The sequence below is a fragment of the Penaeus vannamei genome, chromosome 10 (assembly GCF_042767895.1).
Source record: "Penaeus vannamei isolate JL-2024 chromosome 10, ASM4276789v1, whole genome shotgun sequence".
NCBI lineage: Eukaryota > Metazoa > Arthropoda > Malacostraca > Decapoda > Penaeidae > Penaeus > Penaeus vannamei.
Genome location: NC_091558.1, coordinates 37,422,889 through 37,434,796, shown reverse-complemented (window position 1 = coordinate 37,434,796; position 11,908 = coordinate 37,422,889). Strand labels below are relative to the sequence as shown.

At 40.6% G+C, this 11,908-nt stretch overlaps 1 protein-coding gene across 1 annotated transcript in view; it reads right to left on the bottom strand.

Annotated features, from left to right (window-relative positions):
- Positions 1–9,422: 9,422 nt before the first annotated feature.
- Pfdn1 (prefoldin 1) overlaps positions 9,423–11,908 on the bottom strand; it is a 4,569-nt gene continuing 2,083 nt past the window's right edge. Inside the window, exons 2-4 of the mRNA XM_027382131.2 lie at positions 10,369–10,491; positions 10,013–10,141; positions 9,423–9,781 (exon numbers count right to left, since the gene is read on the bottom strand). Coding sequence (XP_027237932.1) covers positions 9,689–9,781; positions 10,013–10,141; positions 10,369–10,491 — 345 coding nt within the window. The 3' untranslated portion in view covers positions 9,423–9,688. The remainder of the gene's footprint in view (positions 9,782–10,012; positions 10,142–10,368; positions 10,492–11,908) is intronic.

Here is an 11,908-nt window from a genome sequence, read left to right as displayed (position 1 = left end):
TTTTGTATATCACTACCCTACCACCTGTAGAAAAAATAATCTATGGGCGTCTTCTGTACGTGCCATAAAAGTTAATCCAATATTAAAGTTTAATCCAGATCTCTAGTAGGCATGAGTGTTGGCAGCGTCCAGGATCAACTTTTAAAGCACCTCTAGACCAGGCTTTAATATTTAGCTCATTTTTTAATCCTGCACATGCGCCGAAGGGACATGTTAATCCCACCAATCATGTACTGTTACGTCACGTGTCCGTCATGAACTTCATAGGGACATGAAGGGTGAATGTTGAATAGATATCTTTTGGATGATTTTGTTGCTTATTTACAGGTATGAGTGCATGACTTGCTCTAAACACTACCCTACACAACATGCAACAGTTATGTGTGAAGAGAACATTGCACAGAAATGTGAAGATCCTAGTCTCGTATTTCTGGCCGTGTGGGAATAGGTTTTGCAAATCTAAAGGGTGGGAGCTGAGGTATGTTGTCTTTTTATTGCTGAACAATCTGTGGTATTTTGAAACATTTCTGTGCAATGTTCTCTTCACACATAACTGTTGCATGTTGTGTAGGGTAGCGTTTGGAGCAAGTCATGCACTCATACCTGTAAATAAGCAACAAAATCATCCAAAAGATATCTATTCAACATTCACCCTTCATGTCCCTACGCATATGATATAGAAGACAGTATTAAAGATATTACCTAAAGATTTGCAGTCCGATATAAAATTTATTTGGATAAATAAACCTTGCAATTTGCATTCAGACACTGCATTGTTAAAAGATTTTTCTGACAACTGATATTCATTTATTATAGATTGGAGAAAAGGTGATTGTTATAGAAAGTTATAGTCAGTCACTCAAGATGCAGTTTGATCTTCATATGATAATTACGAAGCACAAGTAGGCTTACTTATAAGGGAAACATGATTATTTATGAAATATTCTATTTTTTCATGATAACGATCTTATATTTATAGTAGTAAAATGGGTAACGAAACTGCTCTAACAACTATAAAACCAATCTTTATTTCAATGACACTCAAGTACAAAAATGACATTCATCAATTAATATCCATTGCGCTGTTTCCTCGGACAGCTCTTTGCTGCGTTGAATCGTGTTGGAGGGAAACATGTTTTCTTCAGGATGCTGTTCAGGAGGTTCATAGAAAAGTATACTAGTTAATTTTGTTGTAAAGTAGTTGAGAAAAAATCAGTAAATAATTCTTCTTAAAACGCTTGCTCATATTTGACTTAAAACGTCAACTTGTGTGACCCTGACCATATAATTTTTGTTTCACTAACCTGGAAAAATGAGTTCCATGCCCATAGCCTCTGAACTTCAAAGATTCCTCGTAGGATTATATTGGTTTTTATATTCATTACCATAAGTTATTTCCTTTATCAGAATATTTGATCATTTGTGTAAATATATACAATTTCATTTTCATAATAAATACTACGTATGGAAATTCTAAGACGATTGATGTTATTGTGGGTGGGTGCTTCATGCGCAGGGTGGTGTGAAGCAATGGAGTGGTAGTTTAGTTAGTGTTAAGAGCTTTTGCATGTCTTCTCACTTAGAGCTGCCACCGCTAGCTAGCCTAGTGTGATAAAGGGAGCAGCACTGCATAAGCCTCCCCTGCCAGTGCATAGCCTCTCCATCAAGACTCCCTGCAGTGCCTCCTCGTGGCCTCCCATGGAAACTGGGTACCTTGCGGTTCCAGGCTAAACTGAGGGGGATCTCGGAGCAGTAGGAGGCCCCAGAGGTTCAGGGTCATGGCCCACCGTCGTGTGGACACGCCCTGGCCCTGTACCAACTCCTGCCCCTAAGCCCCCTGGGGTTATTGGGAGGCTCGGGGGAGGTGGGCCTTGCCAGTCCTCCTCCCCCCAGATAAAACAAATCGGCAGTGCTCAATGTAAATGGAAAGGCTGGGAGGAGGGTAAAAGTCCCTCCCACCCAGCAAGTGAGGCGGACTGTGGGCCCTGCTGGGAGGGTGACTGCTGGAGTGCAGGCTGGGAACGGGAACTACTCGTCTCGCCTGCGCTCTGGTGGCCGCCAGCCCAGAGTGAAGCTTGTGGGGGAAAGTCCTCGGGAACCCCACAGATGGATGATGGGGCACGCAGCCTGCCACCCCTTTTTATATGGTGCAGAGGTGGCATCCACCTGGAGTGATTGCCAGAGGCTGAACCTCAGGCGGGAAGTCAGGGTGGGGGCTTGGAACGTCCGTTCTTTGCGTCAGGATGATCGGTTGCCTCTACTGTCGAGGGAGCTGGGGAGGCTGAAAGTTGAGGTGGATGCTCTCTCAGAGGTGACCAGTGTAGGTGGCTACACCTATTACTGGTTGGGCTGCAGCGACGGCCACCATCTCCAGGGAGTAGCCATTGCCATCTCCAGCAGACTCCAGCCCTCGGCAGTAGAGGTTACTCCTGTTGATGAGCGTATAATGGTATTGAGATTGAAGCTATCTTTTGGCTTCATGTCTCTCTTTGCTGTGTACGCTCCTACCGATGTTTGTAAACTTGACGTGAAAGAGATGTTCTATGCCAAACTTACATCTGTGGTAGACACACGTCTCCAGCGAGATATTCGCATTATTCTGGGTGACTTCAATGCAGTATCTGGCTGTGTCGGTCCCCATGGTTCAGGAGCTGATGCTGGTAGTGAGATTAGCCTGCTCTTCCGGGACTTTGCTAGGTCCCAGAAATTGAGGATTTCTGGCTCCTGGTACCAGCGCCCAGACCCACATCGCTGGACATGATACAGTGATGCGGGTAATGCAGCCAAGGAGATCGATCACATACTCGTTAGCACTCGTTGGAGGATCCTCCAGAATTGCAGGGTGTACAGGAGCAAGCTCTATATAAGTACTTATATAGACCTTGTACAGGAGTGCTGAGTTCTGTGGTACTGACCATAGATTAGTTGTGGCTACCCTCTGGGTCCACTTCAAAACTCCCCAGGGGTCAAATGATCACCCTAGGGTGTTTCATTTGGACAGGCTGAGGGAAGGGGAGTGTGCCCGCGGATTTGCTGAGGCAATCTGATCGCTTCACAATGCTCGACAGTCTGACAGACCCTGTTCTTCTGTGGGATACCTTCAAGCGTGAAACGCTTGATGCAGCCCAAGTTACGATTGGTGTACGCCCGAGAGCAATACAGAATTCCATCTCACAGGAGACACTGGAAGCCACAGATGCATGTCGTGCGGCTCGTTTGACAGGGGATCGGGAATTGCAACGTTCTCATGTGTGCAGAACTTGGTCTCTGTTAGGAAGGGACAAGGAACAGTTTATTGGGAGTCTTGCAGAGGAGGTAGAAGGCCATTTCCTAGTAAATTAACTTCGTCCTGCATACCCTCCCTGAGAAAGATGAACTCCAAGCCCTCTTCACAGGTGACAGCAGTTCGCTCAGTAAGTGGTCAGATCGTTTCAGATCCTGTTGCGGTGCGGGAACGTTGGGCTGAGTATCTTGAGCAGTTGTACCAGGTTGACCCACCAACAGTTGACTTGGATGCGGGTAGTGTCGAGAGCCCGTTGCCGGATCCACCCATCAGTGAGGACCCTTCCTCCCTAACTGAAGTTAGAGGGGCGATCTCCAAGCTGAAGAGTGGTAAAGCAGCAGGTATCTGTGGCATACCAGCTGAACTGTTAAAGGCTGGTAGTGAACCTATGGCGCGGGGGTTACATGCTGTCCTGGCTGCCATCTGGCGGTCCGGTACCGTTCCGCGTGGCCTGTTGAGGGGTGTGGTCATCCCTCTCTGGAAGGGGAAGGGGGACCGTTGGGACTGCAGGAATCACCGAGGCATCACACTGCTCAGTATACCAGGCAAGGTCCTCGCCCACATCCTTCTGAGACGTATGAGAGACCATCTACTGAGGCACCGGAGACTGGAGCAATCCGGATTCACTCCTGGTAAGCCCACAATAGACCGTATCTTCGCACTTCGAGTCATTGTAGAGCGTCGTCGAGAGTTCGGGCGTGGGCTGCTTGCAGCCTACATCGACCTCATGAAGGCGTTCGATACGGTTCATCGGGAGTCACTTTGGGAGATCCTGAGAAATTGGAATTCCAACAAGGATTATTGGACTAATAGCAAGCCTGTATACTGGTACTGAAAGTGCTGGAAAGTGTGGTGGGGGCCTGTCGAGCTTCTTTCCTGTTAGTTCAGGAGTGAGGCAAGGCTGTGTCCTTGCGCCAACTCTTTTCAACACTTGCATGGACTGGATACTGGGCAGAGGTACTGTTGAAAGTCATTGTGGTCTCTGGAAACCCTAGTGGTGGCTCTGGATGCATTTAGCAATGAAGCGAAACCCTTGGGTCTAGAGGTCTCCTGGACCAAGACCAAAGTCCAGGACTTTGGGGACTTGCTAGGAGAACCTGTTCAGTCGGTACGTGCTTGCGGCGAGGACATTGAAGTCACAGAGAGCTTTACATACCTTGGTAGTGTAGTTCATATCTCTGGGCTGTCAGACCATGAAGTCAACAGACGGATTGGCCTGGCAGCAGGGGTCATGGAACTCTCTCGACAAGAGTATTTGGAGATGTCGGTACCTGTGCAGAAGGACCAAGTTACGGGTTTTCAAGGCCCTGATAATACCAGTTTTGCTATACGGTAGCGAAACATGGACATTATCATGTGCCTTGAAGGCTCGTCTTGAAGCCTTTTGTAATAGGTCCTTGCGCCGGATCATGGGGTACTGTTGGCGGGACCATGTATCCAACCAACGGTTGCACCGTGAGACTGGCACAGGACCTGTTATCTGCACAATCCGTGATCGCCAACTCAGGCTACATGGCCACCTGGCTCGCTTTCCTCAGGATGATCCTGCCCATGGGGTTGTCTCTGTTCGAGACAACCCTGGGTGGAGGAGGCCTGTGGGACGACCTAGGAAGTCGTGGCTTGGGCAGATCAACCAAACCTGCCGTGAAGAACTCGAGATGGCCGAGTCCCTGCCTGGCGTCTAGCCATGAGGTATCCTCGTAGGTGGAAGCGAAGGATGGATGCGGCTATGCGCCCCTTTCAGCGTCAGCCTCCATGATGAAGATGATGATGTTATTGCCGAAAATAACTCTGAATGACAACTCAAGCGATGGCACCCATGAAGTTCATGACGGACACGTGACGTAACAGTACATGATTGGTAGGATTAACGTGTCCCTTCTGCGCATGTGCAGGATTAAAAAATGAGCTTCAATATTTAAGCCTGGTCTAGAGGTGCATTAAAAGTTGACCCTGGACGCTGCCAACGCGCATGCGCACTAAAGATCTGGATTAAACTTTAATACTGGATTAACTTTTATGACACGTACTGAAGACGCCCTATATCACAGACCAGGAACATCACAAGAATTGAGAGAAATTTAAAGAGACAGTCCATTAACTTAAGATTCCAAACAAATATTTGAAACAGATAATCTTGAAGAAATGTGTACAGAAAATAGAGGTACGAACTTTCTTACTTTGATATGATGCTAGCCATAGTTTTTAATTTTGGGAACATTGGGAGGCATAAAGAATTGATTAATAATATGAATAATTTTTTAATGCCTTGTATTCAATCATGTAGGTACGTCTGGGATGAAGGGAAGGAAAAGGTGGTCTTCAGAAGCATCTGAGGTTATATTATTATTTACAGAACACTTTAAACAATTAGGAGGCAAAGCAGTGCAGAGATAAAAAAGGCATAAGATAATTAGCATTATGAAAACTTTAGTAAGAGTCTCAGTTTCATGAAATACACATTAAATATAATAGATATTTTGAAACCTAAGAGATGTCTTAAATAGTTTCTTAAATATAATTACCAAAAACATGACATTACAAAAATAAAAATAAAAAAACATGAAATCTCCCATATCAGCGAATTTCACGCGCGACATTTCTTTTCTCTCCGACATGTTTACATGATAACGGTGGTGATAGAATAGTGAGTACGACAGTTTTTACTGAACATTAATATTGCGCCGTCTGGCAGCGGAGAGTGTCGTCTTCGATAGGGACACGGCGGATTAGGATTAAACTGAATACGGTATTAAGAGTTAGGGACGCTACAGAAGACGTCCTATGAAAAAAAAATGAAGAGCAAGACTGTTACCCTGAGTGGAAGCCCACCTTATCCCTAGACAGTGGCATGTCCTGAACCCACATGTTTGGAGACCCTTAGGTTGCTGCTAGCAGCATATAACTAAATAACAGTTGCTACGAATGGTCAAGGTAGTAACAATATGTATAAATTCAATTTATAATAACAAATTAATTATATTAATAACATAATGGAGTAACAAAACACAAAGGCACTTCAAAACACAAAGCCACTTGATGATCCTAGCTATACAGTAGTAAACATTCTTGATGGTTCAGCATCAAACTAATTTTACTTTAAAAGTACACTGAATGTGATTACTCCTCAGACATACCATCATATTAAATGAGGAAATTGATTCTACAGTATTGTTTGTATAATTAAATTAAAGAAAGAAGTCGAAGAAAAGTTAAAAGTGACGGATTGTCTAAAAACAGATTAACAAACAGGGTTACTTTTATGGGCCTATCATTTACATATTCATTGAGGCACATTTGTACCACTTAACAGTGCACATGTACTTAAGGTGGTACATGTACCAGAGATTGTGAACACCTCTTTAAGGGTAAGTAGTAGGTCGTTCCGAGAGGAAACTTAAAAATACCAAATTCATCTTGCGAGCCAGTGACTTTATACTGTGAAATATAGTAACATACATTCATACATATAATGTGTAAGCATACTCAAACCTAATCAGTGTGAGTGAGGGAATGAGTGAGTAAATCATATATATATGCATAGACAGACAGATTGAAGGTAGAGGTTTTTGAATGTGCAAATCTTGGGATATTTAACATTTCAGAGGGATTATCCAAGCACTTATACTCTAAACAATTGATATACCGTGATATCAGTTGTAATCGAGAAATATAGTCTAAGGGTAAAAATTTTGTTTATAATTAAAACAAAATGTGTTAGACATCAGTGTCATACAAGGCACTTAGAACAAATAGAGAATATTTATGGGTCTGAGGTAGGAATTGCCAAAGGAATAAAGGGGAATTCCATAAGGATGTCCATCAAGTTGGGGGTTCTGTGAAGAGAGGACAAGGCCTGCAGTAAGGCAAGAATAGGAGAACAAAATGCATGGGGCCAAGAGAAACAATGCATGACGACCATAGTGCAGAAGAGCCATCACAAACCAATCCATGGCTAATAAGGGTAGAAATGGGTGTCAAAGAAATAGGAAGAAAAGAATCCAGGGAATGATATATGGCATTAGGGTAAGGAGGTGATTTTTTGGGAGGGGAAGGATCCAGGTAAGGACTCACATAAAAGTCACATAAGCATCCAGCACGGAAAACGGACAACAGGAAGTAATAATGAAAACAAAATAAATGTGCTAGACATCAAAGGTCATATAGCGCTATGGTACTGTATTGTGGGATTTTTTTAAAAGTTCTTTGGTCTGTGTCTCATATGTGGGAAACCCGTCGTTACTGGGTTAAAGGAGTAGAAAGAGGAAGTAGATGGGGTAGGATAGGTGCTGATGAAAAGTGGAAGGGTTAAGGACAAAGGATGATTAGATCAAATGAAGGATATTTATGCATCTGAGGAAGGAGAATAGGTTACCAATTGAAAAGGTAGGGGATTCTGTGTGGATGTCTGACAAGTTGGGGGTTTGTGGAAGAAGGGATATGAGGGAAAGTAAGGGTACGGTCTTCGGCAAAGCGAGGACAGGATAGTAGGATATGTGGGACAGAAAGAAGGACATTGAATGTAGGGCATATAGGAGGGACAACAAGGAAAGAAGGGAGTGGGGATGCAGATGGAGAAGGGGAGGATGGGATGTGTTGGGAGGGAGTGGGAAGGATAGGCAGAAATGAGAATGGATGTCAGAAATCACTTTGAATGTAGGAGGGAATGGGAGTAGAAAGATTTGAGGGTGGATAAGGGAGAGGAGCATTTTCTTAGGTAATGCTTAAGAAGTTTTCAATGTCATCAAGAGTTTCTGGAGGAAAGATGGGTAGGCAGATCTGAGAAACAAAGATTTTATTATGAGGAAGAGAAATATAGACAGACATCTGATGAGCAGAGGAAGTAGTAGAAGGGTCAGTTTGTCTGGGAGATGGAAACAAGTCCAGTACAAGTATTAAGGGCAGGAATAGGGTTGCCAGTGAGGTCAGTCAGAGTAGATAATGCACGAGATTGAAACTTGGAACTGTGACAAGGCTACAGCAACAACAGTTACGTGGGGAATGTAGTGTGATTATATTATTCCAACCATTATATTTTCAAATTTGGGACAACTGTATTTACATAAACTAATCTCATTTCTGTGGATCTGCTAGTACTTTGCTGTGGTGGTGGAATTTATCACAGAATGGCTTCCCTTCCCCTTTAATTTGCCACTGAATATTAGTTTGCCTTAAAAGCACATTTCTATATTTACCTTCTATTATTTATATCAATTTCTTAATCAGTCCAAGTATATCTACACTTACCCCTCTAAGGGATGGTAGAGGTATAAGTAATGGGCAGTTAAAAAGACTGATGAGTAATGTGTGGCCAGAATAGGCAATGAGTTTTCTGCATAAGGATAAAGTATTCAAAGACAATTTGAAACTTTAAACTTTTAGAAAATTTTCAATAAGATACCTTCAGTTGCATCGAGTATGAAGAGGACCCTCTTCCTATTGAACAATGAGGCTTACAATATTGATTTTCTATTTCACTCAAGAGTAACTGCCTTTTAATTCATCTCAAAAAGTGAACTTTCATACTAAAAGCTAAGGTCAAGAGTTACTGCCTTTGAATTCATCTCAGAAAGTGAACTTTCAATTAATCTGATTTTTTTTACATCATTTGCATACTAAAAGCTAAGGCTAAGGAAGAATCTATCAAGGGGATTTTTTTAATGGTCATATACAATCAAATTTCAGCAAGGAATATTTTCAAGCATCATTCTCCAATGTCTATATTATTCTAAAACTATATGCAAATATAAAATACATTACAGCATATACTTTCTCCACTAACAATTTAAGTCTATGGTAATACAGAAACTATTAACTGAGGCTAATACAAAGAGATGCCAATTTGCTCACTCTGTAGTTCAGTGCTACTGCGTAAACATTGTATTTGCATATAATTAACTCGGGTAAAGTGAAACCAAGTGCATGACCATTGTTCGAAACCATTTTTTTTTTTTTTTCTTCTTCTTTTTTGTAAAAGCTTTTTCAGTCTGGTTAATATGGGGACTTCCATTCCACGTGTAAATATTTTCTTACCAATCTCGAATCTTTATTACATTAGTAAGGAACATCTAAAAACCATCAATAGGTTCTGAAATGCCTTCATTTCATTTTCCACATAAAAGGGAAATAAAACAAATAATCTATTATTTGGAGTAAAAGTATTCAGAAGAGGATCTTTTACACACAAATTTCTGAAGTGATTTTCAATAGGTATAGTGCTTATGACAGTTCAATCAAACTTATATCCACATCACGAGAGGAGAAAAGAATTTACGGATTTTCAAAGCCATATTTTTCTGAAATTTTCCACAATTATTGTCACTGCCAAATGATTACAATGCATTGGAATAATTGGTTGAGATTAATGATGATTTTTATAAAGAAAATAAGACCCACGCCAGCCTTCTAAGCCACACCCATGGACTGCTTGAGCTTTATCATTTCTCTCAAGTTATTTTGGCTCTCTGACATACTGCGCTCCAAGTATTCCTTGTTTGCCTGTTGAAAGGAAGTAAAAAAAGTATTACTGATATGCCATAAAAAAGAATATGAAAGTCAATCTAGCTGAATACATATATACTTGCAGATATGACAGTTAAAGTAGCAATTCTGAACAAACCACAAATATCTACTTTCAAATGAAGGTAACTTGTGATGGAATTTTGGGACAAAAAGCAAAACAAAATTTTTATCCTTAGGAAGAATTTTCTTTTTTATCAAGAAACGCACCTGTAAGCTGGTGATTTTCTCATTACACTTTTCAACTTTAGCTTTCAAATTTTCTCGAATCTGTGGGATATCTGTCAAAAGAAACATTCTACCCACACTATCGTACACTCTTGTGCTATCGCCCAGACTCTGAAAGGTAAATAAAAATTGTAATTAAACTATGACAGAAAATAGCACAGTACATTTACTGAACATGTGGTACATTACAATAAATGAAACCCTCAAAAATGATGTCTCAAACTAATGTAACAAATGTTTGACAAAATGAGGGGAGAAAAATATATTAATATCACTCATAATAATGGTAAAGCTAGGCACAAAGGTTCAGTCTACAAAAATCTAGTAAAAATACTCACCTGTATTTCCTTGTCTGTGAGTTGAGCATGAACAATCTGTTTTTTGAGACTTTCTACTTGTACATCAGCAATTCTTAATTTTTGGTTGGTTTCCTGCATCTTTCCCTGAAGTTCCATGAAGGCCTGTGGATATATGTATATCAGTACTTTCCCCCATTTATTAGATTCACAAAGGTCTACTCTGGGTGGTAACAAAGTCATATAACTAAAACTTATTAGGTTGTCATAATAAACTGGCCTTGGGTTAGTAGTTCTGGCAAAAGTAAATTTTATTTTTTTTTTTCTGTATAACTTTGAACTGTTTTTCAAGATACCTATATTTTGTTTCACATTCTGACATCACATATATAGGTTTTGGGGCAATAACACTTGAGAGGACTCTTGAATTGGATTCATATATGGCATCAAAGAGTTCAATTTTGGTCATAATAAACCAATTTTAAGATGAGTTACACTTTTGTGAAGGAGTCCAAAAAGTGAACATAGTCTATCTTTTTTTTCTGTTCACTCCCTTTAATGAGGATTCTACCTCATAAATTACAGATAATAGTCAAATCTTGGAATTTAGGCTAAAATGTATATTCCCAAGTATATTCTGGCAGGACAAACAGGTAAAATTCATTAACCATGCTACATTTCATGTCATGATCATGGTGTGGTGACTGACAGGTAGGTTATATTTCCAACTGTTTCTATCTACATTAACAGCTCATGTTACTAACCTGTAGTGACTTACAAATTGTGGCCTATTTCCTATACATTTAATGACTGCTCAGTCTAAACCCAAATGTAACATTGTGAGGAAGGCTTACAATCTTAATTGTCTTCATACTCTAGTAAAGGTCAAAATACATTCCAGAAATAAGGATAGAACCCCCCCTCCCACACACACCCACAGAATTTGTGTGTGCGTGACAATATTTTCATGGATAAACAAGTTTTGTTATCACACCACTTGTCAAAACTGAATGCTCTAACATTTTAGAATAATCTTTATACCTGGTAGATGACAGGTAAAGCCTATTCTATTGAAGGTTATTTATATATCTGAGCGATATCTTCCTTCTAATTCATATATCTTTTAAAATATTACTCTTGAATTCATAGTTACTAATGTCAGTACACTGTACATGTGAGTCAATCCATGTGGACAGGTTGAAAAATAACTTGGTTTAACTGCAAGCAAACTTGGTGTTTATACCCCCTAAGAAATGGCCTTATTAATTTTCTGAAATATGTCTACATTCTAACTCCTCAGAACCAGATGACATGACCATTACATCATGAAAAAAAATTTAACTGATGGCCAGGATGACCAGAACATGCTGTCAAGAGAATTTTGCCTGAGGGAATGACTTGCCACCAGTGCACAAAACAATAAATACATTTTCTTGTTGTTGAACTACTTCGTGTATTACTACGTGCTTGTCAAAGCGATATTTGGTTAATTATCTGTGTCTGCTGTTACACATTTATGCCTTTAAAGTCTTTTATTAATGTTATTATAATTCATTTGCATATTTTGATATTTATCTATACC